The sequence below is a fragment of the Siphateles boraxobius genome, unplaced genomic scaffold (assembly GCF_051911475.1).
Source record: "Siphateles boraxobius isolate OS27281-9 unplaced genomic scaffold, OSU_SipBor_1 22, whole genome shotgun sequence".
Classification (NCBI taxonomy): domain Eukaryota; kingdom Metazoa; phylum Chordata; class Actinopteri; order Cypriniformes; family Leuciscidae; genus Siphateles; species Siphateles boraxobius.
Window position 1 is genome coordinate 5,131,117 of NW_027508833.1, and position 27,629 is coordinate 5,158,745.

Here is a 27,629-nt window from a genome sequence, read left to right on the forward strand (position 1 = left end):
AAATCATAATCAAACATGCTATTTTTAAATAAATATTCAAAAATATAAACAATTTCAGTCTAACAGCGCCCTCTATCTAAATAAGAAAGAATGGCACTTCGTTCTAATTGTGATATGACTCAGTACATTAACCTCGTTTAAGGGGAAATTGTGCATGTGGTCGTTCTAGAACATACAATTTTAATGCTGAAAAAGCACTTTTTATGGCTACTCTCACAAGGAAGTGCAGTGTATTATTAGAAGACCAGGAAGGAGCAATGAGTCTGGATATGTAACAGGCAGCAAACTGAATTCACCTCAAAGTTTATTGAGAACAACACACAGCAAATGAAACAACGAACGAAAAACAAGAAAAGGATGACAAAGATATATCATATACATAACATACTAAAAGGTAGACGAGCAGAAAAGCAAATTGGCAGAATAAAGTAGCCTACCTCAGCAGCACAATGCAACAGTCTCTTAAGACATGCAAATAATTTAAGGTACACTAAGAAATGTTTGCAGCGTGATTTGGTACTCATAATCAAGAAGTCGTCAAGGAAACTAAACGCTATGCTGGCAGCGCTTATCGTGACATATTGCACGTGATATAAGCAAGAAAGCTCATCTGAATCATGAAACCTATATACTCGAAGTAGTTTTCTAAACACCTTGGAAAAGAGGCATACATGTAAATAAAACGTCTTCAACAACAGGCCATCTGCATTGTCTATACAGACCTCAGAGACCAAACAACCTTTAATCACGCCAGATGAGAGCCTGGAACGTGTAAATATTGGATCAGTTATGAAACAAATTAGCTTTTGTGGCAGGAAATGGCTTAAAGTTGCAAACAAGCAGGCTTTAACCATTTGGTGACTGATGTGATTGCCATCTTAGTAGAGTGAGCAACAGCAATAAAACATATGAATATGAGGTTTCAAATACATCTTAACTAGCTGTGGCTTCCAGTGTCTTGGAGGCTGAGAAAACAAACTCAGTATTAGCAGTATGTAAGAAATAGTGTGTGAAAGTGTGTGATGCTGCTCAATGCAGGTCTATGTAATATTATATTAGACATAAAACAGCAAAAAAAACAAAGAAAAACGCGTATATCATTACCTGAATCAACAGTGACTTCTGCCACGTAACCTTCTTTGACTTTCTCACGGTCTTTGTTTGCCTTTGAATTGTGTAGAATTGTTTGAAAAGCATTCGACCCAGTTCACCACCCATATACTTCCCCTGATTAGTTACTCTGTAGTCCCTGATATGTGATGCCACAGTTCTGTTGTGGTGTCAGACAATACAATTATAAAACATATATGGACCTTTTATATGAAATATATCATCTTGCACGTAACATTTTAAAGCCATATATATATATATATATATATTTAAAGCAAATTTTTGATCTATGATAGGGCTTGGATAAAACAAAAAGCACAAATCAACAATAGCAAGAATTATACAGTAATTGAATACATACGATGATTTTTTTTAAAAATAAGCACTTGATTCCTCAGGCACTGTAGTACACTCTGTAGTACAGAGTCTTATTCCGCCACAGCGAGTACGAGTTGTCAAACTTCAGCTGGTATGTGCCGTCTCCTGGAAACTCGTGGCTGCCGCCCTGCACTGCCAGATGACTGTCCTGACGGTACACAGGCAGGATCTCTCCCAAGTTCGAGTTGTTAACTGATTTAGAGCCCTTCTCAACATCTCCTGGAACCACAGGGCCTGTTTGACAAAACAATTGTCCATATGTCACTGGGGTTTTCCTTATATGCACTTATTTTCTATATATATATATATATATATATATATATATATATATATATATACACATACTTATTTTAAGCCTTGCACAGTTTTGTAAAATAAATCTTTTGTAAAGTCTCTTATGCTCACGGAGGCTGCATTTGTTTGAGTAAAAATACAGAAAAAATGGTAATATTTTGAAATATTATTACAATTTAAAATAACCATTTTCTATTTGAACATATTTTAAAATGTAATTTATTCCTGTGATGCAATGCTGAATTTTCAGCATCATTACTTCAGTCTTCAGTGTCACATGTTCCTTCAGAAATCATTCTAATATGCTGATTTGATACTCAAAGAACATTTCTTATTATAATCAATGTTGAAAAAATGCTGCCTTATATTTTTGTGAAAACTGTGATAATTTTTTTCAGTATTCGAACAGCATTTAAAAAAAAAATTGTAATAATGTAATAATTTATAAATGTAATGAATCCTTGCCAAATGAAACAATTTCCTTACACTTACTGACCCCAAACTTTTGAACGATAGTGTATATAAATTATGAATGTATGCCTATATATTTTTTCTCATATAATAGTAATAATAATTTCAAATAATGAGATGAAAAGTGGGGGGAGCTTGCTTAAAGGTGCAGCGTGTGATTTTTAGCGGCATCTAGTGTTGAGGTTGTGAATTGCACCGGTGGCCGACAGGAAGTGATGTCATCGTCTGACACAGCAGAGAGTAGCCAGTTAAACAATGAGGTTTCTTTACAAAAATAAATTAAGAAATTATGTTTACTTTATTATTCAGTAAAACTATGTTATTGCGAATATTATTCTTAATTGTTCATCATTGTGTCAGTGTTTTATTCGCTGACTTTAGCGATCTTCTTTGCACGAAGAACAACAGTGACGAAACTCGCTCTGTAGTAGTTTGTCCGTTTAGGGCCACTGTAGAAACATGTCGGCACAAAATGACTATTTCAATGTAAGGGGACCCGCAGTGTATGTAGATAGAAATGGCTCATTCTTGAGTTATGCATATTATATTGCATTTCGGTCTACAAATCCTCCTAAATACTACACAATGCACCTTTAAAGGATTAGTGCACCCAATAATCAAAACTTTGTCATTAAGTCCACGTGACTACAGTGGTTCAACCTTAATGTAATGAAGCGACGAGAAGAATTTTTGTTTGGAAAAAAATAACGACTTATCGAAAATAACGACTTTATTCAACAATCTCTTCTCTTCCATGTCATTCTCCTACACCGTTGACGTAGTGTAAACAGTGCAGCGCTTGTGGGTTCTTCGTCCAAACGCTGCCTCACTATTGCCTAGGGTTGGGTATCGGTTGGGTTTTATCTGATACCAGTACCTACTCGGTATTTTTTAAACGGTTCCGGTGCTTAAACGGTTCTTGAAACGGTACTTAAGAACACGAAACTGCACACACTTTGTCAAAAAATAATACCCTTCATATTTACAGGGCCAAACTGGACACAATATTAACTTAAATCTTAAACAATATAAATAAAAGTAACATATGGTAATAATGTAATATATGTTCATAATCTGTAAATCTGAAAATGTCTATTCTGACTAAACCCAACTGTGATACTTTTATTCTCATGCATTTATATTTTTATTTTTTATTCTTAGAATTTGTAGTATTATGTTTCTTGTTGTATTTGTCCACTGGAAGCCTCAGTACCAAAACAAATTCCTAAATTGGCATTTCGTTCCCACTGCGTCTTAGCTACGCTGCGTTGAGTGAACCTATGAAAGAGAACGTCTCTGGTTACTGGTGTAACCTATGTTCTCTGAATAGGGAACGAGACGCTGCGTTCGCTGCAAAGCTCCTCGCGGTGCCGACAAGCTTCCTTTTTCGGCAGAGAAATCTGAAGAGCAGATGATGCGCGCGCTAATATGATATGAGGCGGCACCCGCGCCATCAGCCAATGGATTGGCGTGATTCTTTATGGGCTTCAGACAATCGGCACACCCAGAGGGCGTTCTCACCCGTAATTTTACACGTGAAATGCAGTCAAAACTTGGAGCGTTTTGTCTTCGGCATCTTCATTAATTCCCTCGCGATCAGCAGACGTTCCGGGAGTCTCCCGCATATTGATAACGGCTCCCTGATGCCCGCAAATTAGTTAAAATCTCCCGGAATCTAGAGCGAGCAAGCAAGAGTGCGCATGCGAGACAGAACAGACTGTGCTCCAAACCGAAATTTTCATTCTTATTCGGTCTGGTTACTACCGTTTACGTCGGAACCGGTTCCCTATTGGCACCGCGTTTCGGTACCCAACCCTACTATTGCCGGACTCCTGCGTCAGCATCACACACATGCATCGTGATGCTCATGTGAACAGCGTCGGCCAATAATGAGCCGGCATTCTGGCGTAAAACACGGAAACGCTGCACTGTTTACACAACTTCACTAGTTTTCCAGTCCGGTTCTTTTCACACAGCACAGGTTTTCAGAGAATGAGGTTGTGAGTCCAGAAAATTTACGGGTGTGAGTTAATAACGTAACCGTATTACTCAAATACAGGACTGAAACAAGACAGGAAGTACTCCCTCACCTTCCAGCTCGTCATCTTCATCCTCATCGTCACTGGATTCGCTAATGTGGACAGTAATGGCTCGGCTAGTGACTGGTGACCAGTCGAAGTAAACCCCAAAACCAATGTCATAGCCATCTGTGGCAAACTCCCAGCACACTCGCTTGGCCTCAGGAACAATGGGGACGTGGACGGTCATAATGTCTCCACGATATACCGTCACCACGCTGTCCTTCTCTTGACGCAGCTTAGACTTCAGCTCCTTCACTGCCACAGAGGTCCACGTGGAGGCCGGTGACATCGGAGGAAGAGCTGCAAAGAGAGAAGTGACCGATCAATGAATATTCTTTCATTTAACACCTTGAGAATATTTGCACAGTAGTGCATGTATTCAAATCAGCTCAAAATCAGAAGTAACCAAAAAAGTCTTTTTTTATATTGTGACTAGTACAATTAAGCACATTTACCCCATTCTCATTACCTGGATACTTTTTAAAGAAATAAACAAAATGATATGTACTGTATATATTATTGAAAATTTAGATTTTCTTTGCATTTGAATTATTTAAATGTATACATTAATCAAAATAATTTCATTGCATTATTGCACAATAATGTTGCTGCACGACTGCACATTTGTTCACCTGGCAACAACGTTATGGGTTTGGTTCCCAGGGAACGCTTTAACTAATTAAATGAATAACTTGAATGCGATGTGAGTCGATTTGAATAAAGCCTTCTCCTGCCAAATGTATAATAATAATAATAATAATAATTTATGCATTTGGCAGACACTTTTGAGTTAACTTAACTTCAGCTAATTGTAAATATGTACACCTGGCATATTAACAAAAAAAATAATTGAGTAATCTGTTTATTATATATCAATATCTTTTAAAGCAGCTTTCAACATGGTTTATGCAATCAGAGTCTAAACTTATGTGCTATATAAAACAACTTCTGTACTGCATACTACAAGACCTGGCCTATATACTGTACACTGCATGGTATTTTTTTTAAAAATCATACCATACAGCACAAAGTATAGTCACATGATCGCCTGCCCTATGGTGAATTGGAAGAAAATGCGCACTTGCTTATTAAAGCATGTGATATATAGAAGTTTCTGCGTTGAAAAAGAAATGAGATGCAGGCAGTAGAATGGCAAAGAAGCGCCATGTTTTTAGAATGGAATAGAACTTTTTAAACCAGATGATTAATAAAGAGAATTTTACTTGAATCATATTGTAGTTGATTAGTTAAACATTAAAAAAAAACATAATCGAAATCGTAAATTGGTCAATAGTTTTGAAAAAAAATCTAGATTTTTGTTTTTGCCATATCGCCCATGGTAAGAGGTGTGATATTTCCGAAACACGCTGGAAGCGGTTGACCAATCACAACACACTGCCTCAGCTGACCAATCAGAGCACATTGCGCTTTTAAGAAGGAGGAGCTTCATAGAGACAGGAACTCAACAGAGCGTTACTGTCGGACAATGTAAAATATGTGAAACATAATGTGTTTTTAGAACATTCACGCATTAAAACCTATTCTAGTAGACCCCAAAAACAAAATCAAGACTTTGTAAAAGGGCATAATATGGCCTCTTTAAACAATAATGATGTGCACGAATAAATAATTTATGATAAAAACTGCAATATTTCATTTAAAAAAAAGAAAAAAAAAGAAGAGTCAATTTTGATTGCATGGTGACTTTAAAAATTACATGTGTGGCATAGTTATAAATAGCACACTAAAAACAATTTTTTTTTTCTGACAGCTTCATTCTCCGAGGGGCAATGATGAAACATAATGAGAAGTTTTCCTGTGCTTAGCTTCACCTCTCTAATAGGGGATGTGCTAACCTTTTTTCTCCCCGGAGTGTGAAGTACTGCTCTCCTGTGTGTCACCCGCATCTGCCTTCCCGAGAGATGCGCTGGGCTCCTATTGACAACAGCACAATACACACAATCATACACACAAGAACAGCACTAAAGCTCACTTATTTATACACCTGACAGCTTGAATGCAATATACCTCAGTAGACTCTGGAGATTCTTTGTTATTGCTGTTATCGTCCATTTTGCTTTGGTTGTCCGGTTGGATTACTGTCGGGGAAAGGTCTGTGCTTTGAAGTCTTCAAAATGATAGTGGGAAGGATGAGGTTTAAATACCCTTAAACCCTAAAATATTTTTTTTAAACTCATATAAACATGCACACACCTGTTTAAAGGGTTTGTTTCACAGTTTTTTGACGTCATACCAGGGAAAGAAGAAACAGACAGGGATGAGAGTCTAGACTGAAGCTCTGATGTCTCTAGTTTCTCCATCTCTAGAGCACAAAAAACATGACATACATAAATCATCATATTCATCACAATACCAAATAAAAAGGTAAGAGTTTTCAGCTGACGAACTGTCTTTCAATGAACTTCATTAAAAAAACAAAATCCACAAGAACAAATAAATTTGGGTTTTTAACAATACATATAAACATCTGTCAATATAAGTAAGACTGTTGAACTACATTTTGTGCGTAATCGTCATTAACTGACATTTATACGAATCACAGCAACAGTTGACACGTCGCGTAACAAAAGTGTAATTCGCCATTAAATCATCAATCTCGGCAGAAGATAAAAAAGCAGCATAAACCGCATTTGCATTCAAACCAAACCCACCGTATGTGGTAAACCCAAACGTACAGTATTGTGTCATAATATATGTTCATGCACATACCTCCGGCGACCCTGTGATGCTGTAGAAGCAACAGTGTTGCTTGCTTGACAAATAACGTTTAACGCCCAGGAAGTCCGTTAATTTGTAAATACGCACTATGTGTGAAGCCGGAAGAGACAAGTCTTTTTTGGATGGCTGCCAGACACAGACAAATATATAATAAAAGTCCTATGAAAAAATACTACTCTAAACAGTACCTAAAAAGCTATGTTTGCTCGGAAATTTGAAAAGAAATGAAGGATTTACTTTTATTAAGCAATGATGCATTAAATAGATTAAATGTGACAGTAAATATATTTATAATGTTTTAAATGATTTCTGTTTTTAATAAATACTGTTCTTTCTATTTATAAATTATATAGATATGGCTAGTACAGTTTATATATTTATGCATAAATTATGTATATATTTATTCACACACACACACACACACACACACACATATATATATATATATATATATTCATTGGTGTAGAAAAATATTCAAAATTGTTTTTGGTCTGCATATTTTACTATTAGTTTAACTTAATAGTACAACTTAACTACTTTTTTTATAACTTTTTGTGTTAAAGCAATATCAGAGAGTGCTGCAGCACTGAATACCAGCGTGACTGGTTCAGCTGTACTGCCACACGTCATAGCAGCCAAGCTGATGTTCAGTACTACATTACCTATGCTTATACGACATTATAAAAAATATATTAATCTGTCATCCTTTTGTATTATTATTCTTACTGTAACACTAACTTTTGGCCTTCTAGTGGTTAAAAACAAGACTGCATGCATTTTGAGGAAGAATAGTTTTGTTGTCCTGCGTGACTATTTCGAATATTGTTCGATATGATAACCAGTTTACATGGAAAAGATCTCAAGCTGAAAACATTACTGTAGCTTTACCCATTTATAAACACTTGAAAATAAATTCAAGCACAGCGCTACAACAACCATAAAGAAATGACCCGTCACAGTATATGATGCTTTACAATGAACTCTGTTAGAGAGCTATATATGCCAATTTATCTGTTCAATAAAATACCTTATTCACCTGTTGAGTAATAAAAACACATCTCCGCGTCGCTTTGCAACATTTCAAATTCCTCTCTGCTTGCCATCTCTGAAAAGCGAAGCCAATGTTGATTCTTGTTTTATTGAAGCTCTGTCAGAACCTTTTTTTTTTTTTGCCAGCAGACTCTCCTTTGTTTGGCGTTTGATTAAAACTAATGATTCCCCGGAGGTTCGACATGTAACGTAGCGGCTCAATGTCAAACTTTCTCTGTCATTGTGACAACTAACCACACCGTACACACGTCAAAGTAGCCGGAGAAAACCATATCGACAGGTCTAAAATATAAACACTTATAATAGGCTTCCCATAGTGAATCAGGGTAAAGGCCCGTTCACACCAAGCACGATAACTATAAAGATAATGATAAAGATAACTATATATGGCATGTGTCCACAACCAATAACGGTCTTTTTATTCTAAGCACGCGCGCGCCCGCGCTGCGGTTTCAAAATAGCGAAAATGGATGACCTGCTGCTGCTTTACGTTACAAAAAATATCAAAAGAAAAACAGTCGCTTTTGGGTACACGATATACTTAAAAGACGAGAGGAGTTGGGAGAATCCGTCACTCTGATTAGAGAGTTGTCGTCTTTTGAAGACAAATTGAATTTATATTTTCGAGTGAATCAACAACAGTTTCATTCTTAAAAACGTACTACAATAGCTTTAATGATATTGACTGATGTTATAGATTACATTTTATTATAATTGTTGTTTACAACATTGTCATTGAATATGTTTTTGCTGTTCTTATTGCCTTTACACGTCTTTGCCAGCAGATGTCCTCAGCCAGCATGCTATATCCCGAGCGCATCTAAACAGTGAATCTAGCAAGTCTAGTGTAATCGATCTAATCTAACTGTGAATTTAGCTGACGAAGTCAATGATGGGATAAAAACATCGCCTAGTCAACAACACCTTTATGTATACAACGCCTTTTTCACTGCAACTTCAGAAATGTTGTCAAAACTAGCGCTGGATAGCCTGAGGTAATTTTGTTACACTATGCTTGACTGCATAATATCTCATCGTTAATAACGTTACTTCTCACCATTTATTCCCAGGATACGACCGATTGCTTTCCATATATCCATCTTTTTTAACATATCCTTGAAAAGGGGGGTTGACTTGTTTTTTTGTACCTCGACGATTAACTTATCTGCAATGTCATCTGCCATTTTAAATGCGCGAGACCTTTAAATTAGAATGGATTCTGATTGGCTGTCAGTGTTTTATCGTTCGACAGCTGGAAAAAATCGTTCTGAAAGTGATCCCAACGATATGGTCCCTCATATCTTTATCGTTATAGTTGTGAACTCTGCTATTCTTTAATATGGAGAACGATTTTTAGAATTATATCTTTATCGTTATCTTTATAGTTATCGTGCTTGGTGTGAACGGGCCTTAAGACAAAAACACGTTTTGGAAGAAGAACTGATGATGTGTTGCTTTATTTAAATTTAGTTAATTTTGAACAAAAACAAGTTACATAGTGTAATGAACTCTACAAAATAAAACATTTTAATACAATTTTTTTTATATTAGTAGCATTACATGTTTTCTGAGATAAGTGAACAGCTCTATTGTTTATCAGCTCTAGTCAATATTTCCTTGATTTGCCTTTTTCTTGTTATCTTGTAGAAATGTAGGCTACTTGAAAATTTGGTCTTGTGTGGCAAAAATCTGCAGAGGATAAAACACAAATATAGCAGTAATGCAGCAGGGATTCAGCTGAGCTGACATACTAACTTCACCCCTGAGTTTAATTAGCACCTATTTTAGAGACTTACAAACATCTGCACATAACAGCTGGTTAATTATAAACAGATTGAACATGAACACAGAAATTTACACACTGAAACAAAAATGTTGCACAATTTAATTGATTTGTCTCAGTGAAAAAAATTACGTCCTATCCTTCTGCTAGGTTTAAAAATACATTGTAGTACATGACTGAAATGCAGTCTCGCAAACCGTTATTTCTCAACACCAAATCAGTCAATGGAGTGTCTTCAGTTTGTGCGTCGACCAAATTGATCCACGGAAAAAGGCTGTAAAACAACAGAGACAATATGTTACAAACAAAATGATCAAACTTGGTTATATAATAGTCAATATGAATATGAAACAACTACTATGGAAAAGGGTTATTATTAAACTAAGTGAATATTAGAAATGTTGCCTTGGCAATAAACTGAAATAAGTTGAAGCACTAAAATCATTAACTGATAATGAATAAAGAACAAAAATTAAACAAAAATAAAAATATATCAAACCTAAATAGCAATATTAACAACAAAAAAAGCTAATAAAATGATAAAAGCATTATATACTATATTTAACTATAATTAAACTAAAATACCACAGAATTAAAAAAAAAGCTTTAGACTCACTCATCTGGTTTATTGGGATCAGATGCACCGGGTGAATTTACAAAACTGTGATAAGTAAATGTGTTTGTTGAAACAGCGGTCTGAAACAGCCCATTTAGCAGGAGAACAGTCTTTCCGGACCCCAGTTTGGCAGCCGAGCACATGTTGAGGAGAGCGTAGAGCACGGCTGATACCCATCTCTGATCCAGGAACAGGCCACCTTCAGCAAACACTCAACGTTTACTTAATGGACTCTTATAGCCCACCAAACCAAAACCACACCGTATTGACCTCACATGACAGATGGATACAGGCATATTTAGAAGGGAAATAAAAAGTATGGTGACACGTTATGTTACAATTACTACTACAGTATTAACAGAAAATTATGCATAATTACATGCAAATAAACCTAAACTAAACCCTAACCTTATAGTAAGTACATGTAGTTAAATTAATATTACTTAAATTTATAATTACACTGGAACAAGTCACCAAGTCAGCGCTCTAAATAAAAAATACAGTAAAAACAGTAATATTGTGAAATATTATTACAATTTAAAATAACTATTTTTTTTATTTTATATTTTAAATGTTAATTTATTCCTGTAATGCAAAGCTGAATTTTCCACATCATTACTCCAGTCTTCAGTGTCACATGATCCTTCAGAAATCATTCTAATATGCTGATTTGCTGCTCAAGTAACATTTGTTATTATTATCAATGTTATAAACAGTTCAAATTTTTGTGGAAACAAATGTTTGCGAGAGAATGCAAATATAATTTTTCCTCCCACCTCATATTTTTTTCTTCTACCTTAGGTAGGAGCTCCGTATGATGCATTTTCTTTGATGAATAGAATGTTTTAAAAAATTCATTTATTTATTAAAAGTTGATTTTATATATTTACTTGGATATTACTATTTTATATATTTAAATATGACACATTTTTGACCGGTTTATGTAAATATGTTCATATTTATAACAATTATAATAATAATAATAATGTTATTTATGTCTTCATATATTAATGTCTGTAAAAATGACAGATGGGTATAAACAATTTAAAGTTGAAATACAAATGCATTGTCAAGGATACTCCTACAGTTTTTACACACCATTCATTGAAAGAGGAAGTGATGCCGAAAGCACTTCCTTGTGCTTTAAAGCTGCGGAAACTTGATTGTGGACGAGCCAAATTGAAGTGGCATCATCACAAGCCACAAACTCATACTGAGGTTTAATAATAAAACTGTGTTCAAGAAGCATTGCAAGCCTGAGAAAAAAGAAACAAAAAAAGATTTGAGAAGATGCTTAACTATTGTGTGACATATTGTGGCTACATGTGAAGTTTAATAAATTAATATTTACATGAAATAATAATAATAATTTAGCAATAAAATAGAAACACATTATTTATACATTTATTTAAAAAAATGAAAAATAACTAACACAGAAATGTTTTATTGTAAGTTTCCCTCAAAATCTAAGTTCTGGAAGTATAGAGTGCAACAGCTCCCTCTCCCTTTTTCAGGTGCTGGTTCCGGAAGTATCTTTTCCATTAGTTTTTCCAATAGGGATTTTAAAAGAGTCTTCGTTAAAGAGTTAAAAGCCATAAACCAAGCCAATCAGCTACGAGGTGAATCCCAACACTACAAACTTTGATATATATGAAAGACAAAAATTGGACAAAAAGACAAAGGTACAAAAATATGTACGTAACAGCTTTAGTGAGGGAAAGAACTACAATCCCATGAAGCATTGCAAACAGCATAATAGAATTTAAAACTATGGAGAAATATAAAATTACTCATTTACGAATTTTGATTATATGTATAAGACAATATATTTTAAGTTTATTGCAAAATATGCAAACACATTTCAGTATTTGAGAGCGTAGAGAGATCGATTTGCAGTGCTTCGTGGGAGTGGGCGGAGCTAAAGAGATCTAAGAGCATCATGGCAAATGTAGTTTTTCACCAGGAATTCGGATGTTCCAACACGATTATTTTAAAACTAAGCTAAAATAATTCAGGCTTCACAACAAATAGGGCTGTCTTTAGAGTTGACTTTAGAATTTTTTTTCTTTCCGGAACCAACTGCTGCACTCTATAACCAAAATCTGACAGAGATTCAATCAACAAACAGATATCAAAAAACAGAAAATTTGACTTATTCCGTAATGAATAACAATATTATTATTTAAATTAAGCTAATAATCTGAAGTACCTGTTCAATGGCACTGCTGAAGTGAAACTGTACACAAGACAGTCTGAAGACAGATGGCAGCGAATGTCTGAGCATACTTGAGGAAGATGAGAGGGCAAGACACAGAGGAAGAGCAAGTCTGCCCGTTTAGCCAGTCTAATGTTGTCAAAGTAACACTGAACACCAGTGTATGAAATTTCCCCTGTGGATCAATAATGGAAAAGACAGAATTAACCAGTAGATCTCGATGAAAATACAGGCTTATCTATTAGGGCGCACCAGTCCTACAATGTCAGATGTAAAACCGGTCTGATTTTAATCTTAATGACAACCAGACTCGGGAGGATTTTTATGAGATGTGAAGCATTAGAGTGGAAACTGCTCCTGACCGCATCAATAATCACCCTGACAAGAGGACGCCAGTGGGTCGCAGGCGCTGGACCTTCACATGTGTTTCTACAGTAACGCCTGTGCAGTGTACACCGTCCTACAGATCAACACACTCACAGATCAGTTCAGCCACACAGTGTTGTAAGGACTATGAGAACTGATTCATGTGTAGTTAAGCAGCTATGATTAAAAAATAAAAGAATTCCTACTACAGATATTTGTGCACTATGTTTTATTGACATCTTTTAATAATTTAGGGAACAGAATATATGCAACTAGATGCATTTCTACAGTCTTTTAATAAAAAAACTGCATTTATACTGCAACAAGTTTGGGGGCAGTATAAGAATTTTAGCCTCTTATGCTCACAATGGCTGCATTTATTCAATTAATCGATTAATTGCATCTAACATAACTGTTTTTGTTTATATAATATAGGTGTCAGTGTGTGTATATATTATCATTATATTTAAATATATATTGTATAAATGTATGTGTGCCCACACAACCATTTATGTATGTATAGGGATCTTAATGAGTAAATAGTTAAATTGTACCAAATATGGGTCACTTTAAATACAGGTGATACTTTCACTTTTAAAGAGCAATGTCTGAAGAACAAATAATGTTGAAAGAAACTAAAAAGTATCGTTTCACCCCCATCAAAATAACTGTATGGAACAAACTGTACATCGATACAAACTAACCTAATGTCTCAGGTCTTTTAGTTGAGATGTTGATGTCGCATGGCTTGATTTCAGATGAATGCAGTAAAAGCTTTGCCAGCTGTTTGCCCACGTGACCTCCACCCAGTATGCCCACAGACAGATGTGTGTTAGCAGTGCAGCCATTCTCAGCGTTCAGTTTCTTTCTGTGGCAAAATATACACGACAGTCGACAGTAATAATAAAAAACGCCGTCTATATGGATATTAGAGTCATATGAGACCAACAACATTGCTCGAATGTTCTTACCTTAACAATCTGAAAAGTTCATAGACAAATACAGCATGCGCACATCCACTTACAGTCAGCCCAGCAGAACGACTGCGCAGAAAAAGCCACTCTTTCTCAACTTCACTGAGTCCAGCCTCAAATCCGAGAGAGTTTAAATTAGTAGTGAAGTCAAGCATTTTCATAAAACATTTAAATCGTGGATCGTTACAGTTAAAGATTTAACGTCGTAAACAAGTCCGGTTTCTATAGTAACTAGTTCAAACTGTGTGAAACTAGAATAATTTACGCCAGGTTTTCAAAATAAAAGTCCCAATGGTAAAATTGGCACTTTATTTAGATTAGAACATTTAAATATAGAGACATTTCATGTTCGGAGACCTATATTGACATGCTGAATGAAAATTTTATTCATAGCAAGTTTATAAAAATAAAATATAAAACAATTCCAACTGAAACAACAACAACAAATAAACAAAACAGAAAAAACACTGTACAAGGCATTTATGATACAAATGAAAATTAACACAAATAATTACAATAATGTACAATGTCCCACCCTATAACATTCTTTTGTACACTGTACATTTAACTTCAGAAATTGTGAACAACAATATGCCGTAAGAAAAAAGATAAATAAAAATGATACAGATGTAAAACTGTAATCATCATGTATTGTTTTCTTTTCTCAGACTATTACATCACTACTTCAGCCTTTGGAACATTTGCAACTTGATGGTTTTGTTCAGTCCCTTCCTTAGAGATGAGAAATCGCACTACAGATAAACTGTCAATTCATTGCCATAACAATGATGTGCAGTTTAATTGTTCGACACACAAATGCATGTGAGGGAAAAAGTTGAGATCCAACAAGAAAAGAATCTCAATGATCATTGATGTGTAAATTTGTTTTGAACGGTCTGTTTTGGAAGTGATAAAACCAGTAAACTAGACTACAGTTTACTAGACTAGCATTTCACTAAACGCCAAATAGACGGTTATTTTACAGAAGGCAAAGGGGTATGTAAACTAAATGAAAAACAGCATTTCAGGGTGTCCAGGAAAATTCTGTATTGTTTTCTTTGTTATTTAACAGTGATACGATGAACAGAGAAACTTAGCCAGGGTGAAATTTGCCTGTAATCTCATTTGGCCAAAGGATTTATTGCAGTGATGGTAGAAGACATCTAAGGTGACTGACCAGACAGTTTCTTAGGGCAGAGTGAAGACTGTAATTGCAACTGTAATTAACTAATTATCTAACTATAAAGTTATGCTATATTGGGGGGTCTTGCTACTAATGCCTTTTCTTTAATGAGAAATAATCAACATTTGAACCACATGCTGGTAAATCACTTACCAGATTACACCGGCATACACATAAACGCATATTAACCAGCCGAGGATTGAGTAGGTACATAAACGTTCTCTCTGCAAGTGCTGATATAAAGTTAAAACAGATAATGAGCTTAAGAGAATATGTTTAAAACAAACCAGAGGCAAAACAAATATGAAGTCCCTATTTACAAGCTGACAGTACTTATCAGGCTACAAACTCCAGGTACTGTATATGAAAACTTGTAAGCTGTATTTATTGTACATTGCGGCATTTTGTTATTTCTCTCTAGCTCATGCAAAGGGTTGGCATTCTATAGGAAGTGTAATTACAGCATTTTACAAGCGGAAAAGGAAGGCGGCTATGTAAGTTAATGCTCCAGTCTTTGAAGGAATTAGCTGCATGCTTTTTAAAAATAGGTATTATTATTCTTAATGAACTATGAAACATAACACTTCGATATGAGTGGCAAATGCCAAATTGCAGGTTTTAAAACTATGTTTACTTTCGTTCGACTGAATATATCATGTGGCACATACGAATAAAACCATGTTTAGTCACTGATATTGGCTAATGTACCAGTATTAGAACTCTGCCGTTGAATTAAGAAATTGTAAAAGTATTGCGATTTTAAAACCTTCCCTTTTAACATGAAGTTTTTGACTGATCTTTCATATTGTAAACGAAGAGAGTAGTAATTTTTTGATATGCGAAGAGAGAATCTGCAGACTTCCTGCTTGGAATCTGTAAAATGGGTTAACAAACGCAAATGTTTGATGGATCTGAGAGTATTCCATTCTTATTGGTAGCTAAAAGCGGAAATCAAATAACTAATAAATATTACATTAAAAAATGCAATCTAGTGTACAGAACTTTGTAAATGGTCCAGTTTTAAGGACGTCCGTAGTTTTTATAAGTAGGCTATAGTAGGAGTGGATTCTGTTTGGGCCTGCAAATAACCAGTAAAAACTAAGTGTGTCTTTCACTGGAAACGGTAAAAATGCGGTGAGAGACAAGAAGCACTACAGAAAAAATATAGATGAATTAGTTTGTGACTCTAGATTCTGAAAGCTTGAGCCTGCCCTATACAGTATATATATATTCCAAAGCAAAAATTCTTTAGGCACATTGAATCACAAGAACATTTTTTGTTGTTGATTGTTTCAGTGGTCACCGTTTCTTGAAAGAAAGAAAAAAGTACAAGAGAACTGGCTTTCCTCTTGCAAACTCAGTGAGTCCAGAAACAGTCTACGCAAGTACACAGACGCAAATGCTTGGCAAGACCATTTTAAGTGCATGGTCCCGTTGTACATATTTGAAGGTATTGTCCACCCAAAACTAAAATCATTTACTCATCCTCATGTTGTTACAAACCTGTATGACTTACTTTCTTCTGTGGAACACAAAAGAAGATATTTTGAGTAATGTTGGTAACCAAACATCTTTAGTTACCACTGACTGTCACAGAAGTCCTGAAAAGTGAAGCCAGAGCATTTCGATCGCCCTCTGGCTGCAGTATAGGTCATAAACCCGCCCTCTCCATGTAATCGAATGGGACGTGAGCCAAACGAAAAAATCTTTTCCAAAAATGGTTTCTGTCATTTTAGGTAGTTCTTATCACGCAGAAGTATGTTCACGTGTTTGTTTTCCCAAGAACTTTGGTTTTAGTTAGTTATTTGATGCTATAAAACAGGATGTAACATCATGATTGTCAGCTGTGCTTGTGATTCAGTCTGAGGGAGTTTGATACGGCGGCTCCCGCTAAGGATCACTACTGACTCGATATCCAAACTACGTAATTGGCAACAACCGTTTTTTTACAGTGGATAGAAGCAGAGACGCGCTGTCCATCTTTTTTAACAGTCCACCCAAATGTATGGTTCCACATAAGAAAGAAATTCATACAACTTCGGAACAACATGAGGGTGTGTTAATGATGACAGACATTGAAAGCTAACTAAGGAAGGTTCTCTTGTAATAATAATAATAATAATAATAAGTTTATTTTATATAGCGCCTTTCTCAAACCCAAGGTCGCTTTACATAGTGGGAAGAAAAAATTAACCGTTGCTCCAGTAGTTGTCCAGTAATTTTAGCTATGTTACTTGCGTAGAGTATGTTTCAGGCCACACGCTGTATAGGTGCTGACAGTTGCAAAAGCACAGAGCACAGATAGGGTTAATTATGGCATGATTTATCAGTGTACCTGCCACTGCTCTGAGAGCGCTGCAATGCATCAAAGCCCAAATAAATAACATCAGAAATACTAGATAACAGCTGAGCTTGATGCAAACCGTACGTAATTTGTGAATACATACAATTATCTTCATTAATGCTCTGGAATGTTTGAAAAAAAAGAAACTATAAAATACAAAAGATCCAGCCAATCACCATCATGTATAACCTCCCATGTTCTGAAACTGACTTTAGTGTTAAAAGCAGCATCTTAAAATTGAGGCAATTGATGGAGAGAAAACAACGTTGCAAAAACCCAGATGTGTGGCGGAATAAGAATCAAATGTTTTTAGCTATACGGAAATTAGGACATTGGAATCCCAAATGTCCCATTTCTGCCAGTGTCTAAACCCTGTGGTTGACTATCTGCTCAGCTTGCTTGAGCACCTGAGCTCGCGGATGCCGGCTTTGCCCCGTTGGCTGTGAATGGCGGCGGAGCGAGCCTGTCTCCCGCAGCATCCTTCCTGTGTGTGAGGATGAGAGCGGCGCAGAGGAGGCGAGCCAGAGAAACTGGGAGGAGAGTGGCTGCGGGTCAGACAGCCCCCGCGATGCTCGTGGCGTGACGGGGAAGAGCTGATGGAGCGTTGCAGTGAGGAGGAACTGCGGGGGGAGGCGCTAGAGCTGCGCTGGTGTAGGTGGTGAGCAGCGATGGGACTGACGTACACATGCCTCTTGTCCACGTGCTGGGGGGATGAGCAGCTGTGGTGCGGAGAGCCACGGGGCGAGCTGGCATGCATTAGCTGGGCCAGACAGGTCAGCAGGTCTGAGTCACTGCTGCTGCCGGCAGGAATCCTGTACCGCCGGTGCCTGGAGGAGAAGTTAAAAAAAAGTCAAACAATGCTATAGCATGAAAGAAAAACTAAGAGATTGCCTGAAAAACTCATACAATGATCAAAAAGAAGCTTATTCATAAATACTACTCCGAATAATACTACCCCGAATACCTAAGCAGCCGTTCAAAATGCCTTAGCTACTGTTAATTAGCAACCATCCAAAACACAGTGCCAATCACCCATCATTTTAGTAAATGTCTAGCAACTTTCCAGGTGATATGGGTTGGTGGTAGAGGATTCTGTGTGTTTGTTAAAGGGGTCATATGATACTATTTTCAAAGATCAATATTTGGTGTATTGGTGTAATAGATTAGAATATGCTAACATGCTTTAAAGTAAAACAAACAACATTATTTTTCACATACTATACATTACTGTAGCTCCTCTATGCCCAGTCTGTCTAAAACCCTTTGATTTCTACAAATCCCCAACTTCTGAAAAGCGTAGTGTGCTCTGATTCGCCAGCTGACCCAGTGAGGTGTCATTGGCCGAACACATCAAGCATGTGTTGGAAATGTAACGCTGCTTACCATAATCGAGCTTCAGCTTCCAAAGCAATTATAAAGACAGTTAATAATGTTGTTAGTTTTACTGTATAATTTCGAGCTCGAGTCAGATTCTGAAAATGCAGAGGATCAAGTCGATCGATCGGAAACAACTTTGCAAGCGCGACTTCAGCAGAACGTTTCACAGTGGGAAGTTTTTCAGTTGAAACTAATTTGAAAATGTGATAACGGTTTAATTTGTCTTCCTCACTTTAATAACATAAATACATTTTAAAAACATATTGGTGTAGCTCAATGGGCGCGTGCTGCTTCAGCTCTGCTTGAGCGGCCAGTGTGAAACAGGAGTGCATCTATGTTTGTCATCTTTTCACTACAAGTTATTAGCGGAGAACAGAGGATCCTATGTTTGTAAATATAAATCGATCTCTGCACTTTCGATCATAAGAATTACAAATAATAGGCGTTAATCTACACTGCACAAAACTCTGCATTTGAACTGTCAATAGCAAATACTTCAACAAATAATAAAACATACTTACAGGCTCTGATTCAGAAGCGCCAGATTGCCCTAGCAAAGTTGGAATTGCCCCATTTTTTAGAAATAGCCTTTGTGCACAGCCGGCCTTGTACTCTCCCAGGTTCAGGAAACTGTCCTCCGTAAAATGCGCTGCACAAACACGAACATTTGGGTTGTACTGTTCTGGAACAGTGTTGTAAATAAATCTTAATCACTGATTCCTAATTGCATCCATTTTCGGAAGGCCAAATAAAGTGCTTTTGCTTTCGCGTAGAAACACCACGATATGGCGGCAACAACACTGATACGATAACTAAGGCCACACCTTCTTTCTTTGCGCATGCATTTGGGCGGGATTATGCAAATATTTCCACATAGTGATGTAGGTATGTGAGGGAGAATTCGATGGAGGCGAATTCAAAATCTTTTTGTGGGAGACTTTGAGCTTTGTAACTTTACAGATCTTATACATGCACAAACAACGACATTACACACTAGAGAAAAAGGAAAACATGAAAACGTATCATATGACCCCTTTAAGGTGTTCTCTGAGGTTGCTAGGTGGTAGTTAGAACAATTGTAGGCAGCTGATAAGGGGTAGACATACTGTAGGTCTAAAGTTCTTTTGGGTAAGTAAGAATTTTGGTTTTCTAGAAAGTCATGCATTTCGGTCTAGGATTAGAATTTTTTTTGGCTTTGTTGAGCTAAAGTAACTACCTTGAATCCAAAGTGGAGCGGCTAGGAGGTTTTCCTGGTGGTGGACGGGGCATGAAGTGCGCCGTGATGGTTTCCGCACCAGTTGTAGGGGTAACTGGCCGGGGTATCTTGCTCTTCCTTAAAAGTGGACTGGAGGAAGAGGACAGTGATGGAGCATCATCTCCATTACGATCGGAACGAGAACCCAGAAGCGACTCGTCATCTTGAGAGCGTTCAGAAGAGGCAGAGGAAACCTGGTCCCGCTGCATGGCAGCCATGATGACACGCCTGTCGGAGGATAATGTCGGGGAAGCGGAGGGTGAAAGTGGAATGTGGTGAACCCTCCTCTGGAGCAACTTCTCTTTAGCAGATCCAGGTGGTGGATCCACAAGGCTAGATGGTTCTAATACTGGGATACGGCTGTGCCGATGACTGGGGTCTTGTTTGGAAATGGAGGCTGGAGAAGAGGGGCCGTTTCTGGTAGGACCACCTTCCTTTCCCTCCTCCAGAGACCACTGGTTGGGCTCTAAGGAGTGCTCAATAATGAACGAATCACTCCTGAGGTCTTTTAGTTTTGGAAGCTGCTCCTTGCCGTCTCTCTGTGTGTCTGAAGGAGGTGTAAGACAGCTTTTCATCAGAACTGGGCTATGCAGAGAGGAAGGTGTGTGTGGAGACGGCATCAGGCTTGGCACTGGGCTTGAAGGTTTCTGAGGACCATTCCCATTTAGCAAAGGATCCACCTCGACCTTAGAGGGGCTGGTGGGCTGGAAAGCAGCCGGCTCCGGTGGGGAGGTGATGTCAGTTGTGTTGTCTTGAGGATGGATCTCATTGTTACCATTATCAGTATCACGTCTCTCCAATGGAACACTTTCAGATGCAGATTGGGAGGACAGCACAGAAGGTCTCTGAGCTGTTAGCTGAGAGAGGGATAGAGAAAATTAGCAATGTATTACATAAATGTTAATGTCCTTGATGTCACCCAGAGGTCATTAATTCAGTTTCAGTCTTGATAATAATGCCTGTATTGGTAATCAAACATGCTTGCATGCAGATAGAAACAGATCTATGACAAACCACACGTAATACCTTAATGTTAGTGAGGAGACAATAGCCCCTTTCAAATGTAGTCTTTACTGGTAAATTACCGGTAAGAGATCATGTGTGAACAGGACCTTTTCAGGTTGTAACATTACCAGAAAATTACCAGTATTGTGCTCTGTGTGAAAGCGGAATGAAGATTACTGGTATGATCAAGTACAATGTCAGAAGGTCCTGAAGTAAGAAGTCTGCTTTAGGCCAATCAAAGTTCTTATGGAGATGAGGTGATTACTCAGCGCTGTTAAGCTGATAATTAGCTGATGATTAGTAATCATCTATCATCCCCTTATGCCTGTCACTCAGACGTCAAATTTTTTTTGTCAAATCGAACAGATATTAAGAACAGAAACTAAACCGATTCTCCTCATGCGGGCGGATGAAGACAACGGCGCTGCGTTTAAAGATCACTTCCGATGACTGACCATATAATTTACTGGTATTTTGGAGCTGATGTGTAAATGGTCTCTTATAGGTAAAAATCCAGAATGCCATTGCATGTGTGAACAGCATATTTGTGCATTCACCGGTAAAGTAATTCTGGCAATTTTACGGTAATTTACCAGGATTGCTGTGTGAAAGGGAGTAATGTCTTTAAGGTGTTAATATCCATTAGATCAAAGGGGTCAAATCCAGCTCAAGGAGGACCAATGTCCTGCAGAGTTTACCTCTGACCTGTTTTAACACACCTAACTGGAAGTTTTTAGTAATCCAGAAAGTTTAAGTTTGTTTGATTAAGGTTGGAGCAAAACTTTGCATTACAGTGTCCCATCAAGAGCAGGATTAGATACTCCTGCTTTAGACACCAAGGATGAAAGGCAAAACCTGACTGCCAAAGGCTTAAACAGGATAAGAGGTGGTTAGTCACATATTCAGAGGAATGAAAACACACAAGCTCTGTTCCAAAAACTAGTGACTGATTTGTAACTCTCTAAATAAGCATTACCTCTGTGTGGCACAATCACCACGCAAATATTTATCCTGAAGTGAAGTGGAAGACTTGACTCACAACTTATTCCAATTGTTTAAAGTCTAAGCTAAGCTGAACCCCCCCAGGAGCAGGATTGGACAACCCTCTCATAAACGGTACAAGAGCCACAAAACTGCTAGTGACCGCCCTGCAAATAATAAAATGCAAAACAATGAAATTTTACAATATGCATAGAAAAAGGCACTACACTAGGTTACACTCGTGCTAACAAACCGTCACATAGAACAGATAGTCTGCTTGCTACAATTACTAACGTCTATTCCAGACTTTCCTATACGGACTCATCTGATCAAGCAGACCCATTTATTTAAAAGACCATTTTCAATTTTTTTCTTTTGCCAAGGAAAATGAAACATTATTGGTGCAAACTTACATTTCTATAAATGTTGTAATTGCCATGTTCCTGTCTTTTGTGCTTTTTCACTAATCCTGTTGCAATGCATTCCAGTATTATCTTTTCGGAGAAGGATATATGCAATGCGACTTTTTGGGATGCCCTTCTAGTTAGAAACATGCCTTTTATGCCCTAAAACGCCTAAAAGGTAGGGAGTTCACTTGGTTTGTAGGAACAGAGCTATTAACAAAAGCTTATAACAGGGTCCACAGTTTTAAGGACACAACCTTGACAGAAAACTTTACTGGGCATGCATAATGGGCAGAACAGTATTCCTGAAGTTCTCTGAGGAGAGAGCACACCAAAAACAGCATAACTTCAGTGTTAAAGTCAAATACAACTATATAAAATAAAAAAATCAAGAACATAAAGAACGTATGAAACAGTGAGACTGGAGAGAAGACATGTTTGGTGGGCAGAGGTGGTTGAAATTATGGGAAGCACGGAATGGGAGTGCCTATTCACCTGCTGAAGCTGAGCGCGGGTGATTCGTATGACTGAGGGGAACTTGTTGTTTACGGCACTCGCTGGAATGGCAGGGAGTTTCCTGCGTCCAGGCGAATGGGCGGCACAGAGCTGGGAAGGTAGTGGCAGCGAGGCGTGGCACGAGGAGGTGGAAGAGGAAGGGTGGTGTTGGTGGTCTGCAGATTGGCTGCGGCGCAACCCGGGCAGGGTGCGCTGGTGTAGGGGGTCCGACAGGGTGGTCAGGAGGGTGTGCGGGCTAGGGGAGCGCAGTTGCAAGGGGCTGCACGTCCTCGCCACAAGCTCCTCAGGTTGGGATGCAGGTGAGGTGGGCAGCTAGAGAAGGAAAGTGGGGAACAGTGGAAGGGAGGCGAAGAGGGTTTAGTGAGGTGAATTCGGTTAGTCAGGTGCGATGAATGGGTAGCTAAGATGGAGAAAAGTAAAGTAAAAACACTGATTAAAACAGACAGAAAGATAGGAGGTGGTAATGAAGGAATGAGAGGAAGCAAAATGGCACAGCAGCATAGATGTTGGTAGTAAGAATGCAAATTCTAGAAAATTCCATAGACCTCAGCACTAAAATCAAACTTTCAGAGTCAGTAATGTGCTCAAATCTGCAGCATACTAATAAAATAAACCAGCTGTGTGGTTTTACAACACTCCACCCACAGACAGTGTCCTTAACAAGGCAGTGAGGACACAAGAGCTCAGGTATCAGTATCAGCTTAACTCAGACTAACGTAAGCTTACATCACAGAACTGAGGGTGAGCTTTCTGTATCTCATTACTGTGGCTGAGAAGTGAGCAGCCCTCAGAGACCACCTTTATCCTGCTGATACTAGTGTGCGTGTAGCATAAGAAGTGTTTGCCTAGACATCCAGAACAAGGCAGCTGGTAGGAAATTATCAGGAGGGGTGTTAAGTAAAAAAATTTAACTTTTACTGTATTACAGTCAACTGCAACTTTTTGATAGATTAAAATGTTGCCAAGCCTCAGTTCTTGTTTGGCTCATCCAAATTTAGTGAGAAACTTGGTAGGGATTACACAGGAGGATTCATATGAAATATTGTATATTTAAGGGGGCACTATTAAGCTACTGCTCAGGTACCCTCGGGTCATGGTATCCATGACACCTTCCAAAATTTGTCTTGATGAGCCAAAGCACTGCCAAGATAGAGCCTCACTTCCTGTTGGCACCTTTGTTGACAAACTCATTCATTTGAAAACTTTTCACATGACCAAATTTGGGACCGTAGACAATTTGTAGGAGCAGTGAAAATAACACGTTTTCTGGGCTTTAGTTACCTGTGTGAGCGCTCCTTCAGCTAGTGCCTCACCAGGGCTGGTGGGGGTAACAGGAGGTCCACTAGCAGCAGGGAATACACAGAGCTCCAACCGGTCCATCCTTTGTGGGCCCTGGACTGTGTGAAGCGTGTGGGCATCTCCTTGTACGGGACTAGGAGAGGATTCTTTATCTGGTGATTCATCCATTGGCTGCAAAACCTCTGGCTCCTCTTCACACTCATTTGATGGGCTACTAGTGAGTTTGGCTTTATGACCAGGGCTACTTCCTGCTGCCTCTTTGAAGTCCTGCAGGTCAGAGCCCTTCTCTACCATCACCCAATCACGCAACTCAACATCTTGTAGACCTGAGCTCAGGTTTAGAGCAACAAAGCCACTGTTAGCTGCACCGTCGCCCTGCTCAGGAGATCCTGGTGAAGCAGGCTTGGGCGAGCCATCACCAGAGCGGAATTCCTCATCATGGTGCCAAACAGGCTCTGTGTGACTTACGTTGGATATGGCCATGCCAAGGACACCATCAGCTTCCCGTTCCCGTGCTGTACCAGGTGGCTGCTTACCAGAACTGTTCACAGAAACAGAAAGAATGCAGACTAAGACTCCAGAACATACCGAAAAGTTGCTGAATGCTGAATATTTGAAACAATTAGAGATGCACCGATCGACCGTGCCGGTCCGTTTTATTGCCACCTGCGCGTTCTCGCTCTCTTCTCTCCGACAAAGAAGTGACACAAACCCGCCTCCTCTCACTCACTCGTCTCATTCGCTCTTGTTAAAGAGTGCCTGCAATAATTTGACTTGTCCCGGTTTCGCGCTGACACAAAAGCGGGCCCACCACTGATCTATATAAGTGGAGCGCACAAGCCACCTCTCAGTCTCAAGCAGCTTGTGAGTCGCAAGTACCAAAATGAGTGTCTTACTGCGCTTAAATGGTCAAATACACACAAAATTATATTCAGCAAGTATCCAGTTAAACAGTCAGTTTTGGAACCTAATTAGTTGAGAAAGATAACGCAAGTTGTGTAACAATATATTGGATCCATGCATTAAACTCTTAAAGTGACAGCAGTCTAATATTCCTGCTGCTGTCTGTCGAGACAAAGAAAATCACTCTCTGCTCTTAAGTGAATAACTTTTGTAACTTAAATTGTAAGCATTAATCTGTATTAAATTTTTACAATGAAGACTATCCAGTGTTATTTTACATTTGATTACTTTCATTTCTGTATTATTTCTTACCTGAATATACTATTAGAGTCACCTGAAAAAGTCTTGTTCTCTTTATTTTATTGCATTTATTTGTGCAGCTGTTTGGGAAATTTTTATTTGTTCTTATTTTATTACTGTATTTTCCCTTGTTTTTTTTATTAAAATAAAATTTTGCATTGAAGAAAAGTAGATATTTTTTTGTATCTGCTGTCAATTACAGTTCTTTGAAAGAAAATCATAATCTGCAATCGGTATCGGCAGGTCACATTTACAAAAATCGGAATCGGCCAAAAAACCTGCAATCAGTGCATCTCTAGAAATAATGCAATCTCGAGAGTTGAAGAGACTTACCAGGCCTCCACAAAACGCTCAGTGTTGGGTTTGGGCTCCAAAGTTAGTCTCTTCTCCAGCTCAAAGCTATGAATATTCCGCAATTTTCTCAGAAGAGGAGTGTCTCTATCTGAGGGCACCAACTCTGACCGAACTCGCACTGGTGAACCAATGCTAAGCCCTGCATGGGGGCTCTGATTGCCTTGGTTGCTATGTTCATCCTCTGTTCCCATCTAGAAGAGAAGGACAACAAAATATGAAACCTGCAACAATTGACAAAGATGTCTGCGATTGATTCAGTTCATTGTACATATTTTGGTACCTTCCAGACAGCAGGACAGATTCGGTTCCGATTTCGGTCCAGGTCCTCCCAGACATCAGTCTCCTGGTTCCTGAGAGGAAGGCTTGGAGATCCAGGCAGATTCTCGGGCCGAGCATTGTCCCCATCACTGAGCTGCTCATCCTGCAGAACTTCATCTGTGTTCTCCTTCTGATCTCCAGGCATCAAGGAGGCATTCAAAACGCTGGAAGAAAACAGAAGAACCTGAGTACTCTTGGTGATCCCACTACTAAGACAATCCAAATATTTGAGAGAGAGATCATCAAAAGTAAAGCAGTCATATAATTTACCCCATCTGAGCTGGCGTGAGGCGTGTGTGATGCTGTGGCGTGTTTGCCGCAGCGGAAATTGTCAGTGGGCTATCTGAGCTCATCCTTTCCCAATCATAAGGGTCATTTTCCACTACGTTGTAGGTTCTCATACTATTCTCAAAAACGGTCCTCAGTAGCTAAAGTGGAGAGATAATTTTCAAGTCAGATTAACCAATAACTGCTAGATATTCCATTGACTTATTAAAGTATCATATTTTTACCTGATAGTCAGGTTTGGTAAAGTAGTCCAGATTACTGATGTGGTCCAGAAAGACACTGAAGTCTGGCGGCAGGTGTTTCAACATCAGCCGATGATCGTATGTATCTTTTAACTTCCCCACTTGCTCCTAAAGCATACATATACAAATATCATCATCACTTCCCAAACAGACAGGCATATGCTTGTCTAAGCACTTCTTCCTCCAGCCCGATCAGCACCTTGTCTTTTATCTTCCTCCAGGGTAGTTGCCCGACCAAGAATTCCACCAGCATGTAGAACAAAGACCACAAGTCATCATGTCTTCCCATCTCCTGTGACAGTAAGACCAAAATAAATCTAATCAGACCAGAATTATAACTGAAATATTACCAACAACAGCTGAGATTGTGCTGGAACAACAGAGCAAGAATGTCAGATTCTTACCTTGTTCTTGTGGGCATTGACTGAGGCGTATCGTACTGTACCCCTAAACCCTGCAACAGGACGCGGCTAAGAGAGAAAATAATCTTAAAGTACATAACTATATAAAACCCAGTGACAGATAAATTCTCACAAACACATAACCAAGTACAGTCAGAAAAACTGTATTAGAAATGACGTTTGATACTGACCGGTCTGACTTCTTGACAGGAGTTTGTAAACTGCCGTGCCAAACCAAAGTCTAACATGTAGCATGTTCGACATGTGCTAGGGAATCGGCCCATGGCAAAGTTGGACTGAAAACAGTGTGAACAAGCTATTTATTACAATGAGGTTGTAATCTTTTAAGTAAAAAGCACACTTTAAAGCATCCTATTATTAT

The 27,629-nt window shown here is 38.3% G+C and overlaps 4 protein-coding genes across 7 annotated transcripts in view; all 4 read right to left on the minus strand.

Moving 5' to 3' along the window:
- Positions 1–27,629, minus strand: part of aldh6a1 (aldehyde dehydrogenase 6 family, member A1) — a 132,541-nt gene that overhangs the window by 38,185 nt on the left and 66,727 nt on the right. The window lies entirely within an intron of this gene.
- tmed8 (transmembrane p24 trafficking protein 8) lies at positions 269–7,172 on the minus strand. 2 transcript variants are annotated; one of them, XM_077238451.1, is made up of 6 exons: positions 7,065–7,172; positions 6,549–6,657; positions 6,363–6,462; positions 6,191–6,269; positions 4,344–4,634; positions 269–1,722 (listed from the first exon to the last, which is right to left on the minus strand). In XM_077238451.1, exons 2-6 carry the CDS (start codon positions 6,653–6,655, stop codon positions 1,505–1,507), a joined length of 795 nt encoding a protein of 264 aa, XP_077094566.1. In that variant the 5' UTR covers positions 6,656–6,657; positions 7,065–7,172; the 3' UTR covers positions 269–1,504. The 2 variants fall into 2 exon arrangements, with proteins under 2 accessions (XP_077094566.1, XP_077094568.1); XM_077238453.1 differs by having other exon boundaries at positions 7,031–7,114.
- noxred1 (NADP-dependent oxidoreductase domain containing 1) lies at positions 9,565–14,320 on the minus strand. Its single transcript, XM_077238450.1, has 6 exons — positions 14,075–14,320; positions 13,808–13,971; positions 12,732–12,912; positions 11,621–11,778; positions 10,523–10,721; positions 9,565–10,180 (listed from the first exon to the last, which is right to left on the minus strand). Exons 1-6 carry the CDS (start codon positions 14,236–14,238, stop codon positions 10,042–10,044), a joined length of 1,005 nt encoding a protein of 334 aa, XP_077094565.1. The 5' UTR covers positions 14,239–14,320; the 3' UTR covers positions 9,565–10,041.
- The window catches only part of ttbk2a (tau tubulin kinase 2a), a 33,548-nt gene continuing 20,282 nt past the window's right edge, over positions 14,364–27,629 (minus strand). Inside the window, exons 6-17 of one of the 3 annotated variants that reach the window (XM_077238455.1) lie at positions 27,439–27,543; positions 27,251–27,316; positions 27,046–27,138; positions 26,829–26,954; positions 26,587–26,744; positions 26,279–26,480; positions 25,978–26,189; positions 24,424–24,982; positions 23,122–23,454; positions 20,198–21,093; positions 19,503–19,630; positions 14,364–18,431 (exon numbers count right to left, since the gene is read on the minus strand). In XM_077238455.1, the coding sequence (XP_077094570.1) occupies positions 19,513–19,630; positions 20,198–21,093; positions 23,122–23,454; positions 24,424–24,982; positions 25,978–26,189; positions 26,279–26,480; positions 26,587–26,744; positions 26,829–26,954; positions 27,046–27,138; positions 27,251–27,316; positions 27,439–27,543 (2,868 nt within the window). In that variant the 3' untranslated portion in view covers positions 14,364–18,431; positions 19,503–19,512. The remainder of the gene's footprint in view (positions 18,432–19,502; positions 19,631–20,197; positions 21,094–23,121; positions 23,455–24,423; positions 24,983–25,977; positions 26,190–26,278; positions 26,481–26,586; positions 26,745–26,828; positions 26,955–27,045; positions 27,139–27,250; positions 27,317–27,438; positions 27,544–27,629) is intronic. The other 2 variants (XM_077238454.1, XM_077238456.1) reach the window with 2 other exon arrangements.

Excerpts from the sequence above, each read along its gene's own strand:
- tmed8 (XM_077238451.1), bottom strand. The coding sequence starts at position 6,655 with ATGGAGAAACTAGAGACATCAGAGCTTCAGTCTAGACTCTCATCCCTG. Across the intron at positions 6,463-6,548 it reads GAAACAAACCCTTTAAACAG|ACTTCAAAGCACAGACCTTT; the intron begins GTGTGTGCATGT and ends ATCATTTTGAAG. Across the intron at positions 6,270-6,362 it reads AATCTCCAGAGTCTACTGAG|GAGCCCAGCGCATCTCTCGG; the intron begins GTATATTGCATT and ends TGTTGTCAATAG.
- noxred1 (XM_077238450.1), bottom strand. The coding sequence starts at position 14,238 with ATGAAAATGCTTGACTTCACTACTAATTTAAACTCTCTCGGATTTGAG. Across the intron at positions 13,972-14,074 it reads GAACTTTTCAGATTGTTAAG|AAAGAAACTGAACGCTGAGA; the intron begins GTAAGAACATTC and ends ATTTTGCCACAG. Across the intron at positions 11,779-12,731 it reads TCAGCAGTGCCATTGAACAG|GCTTGCAATGCTTCTTGAAC; the intron begins GTACTTCAGATT and ends CTTTTTTCTCAG.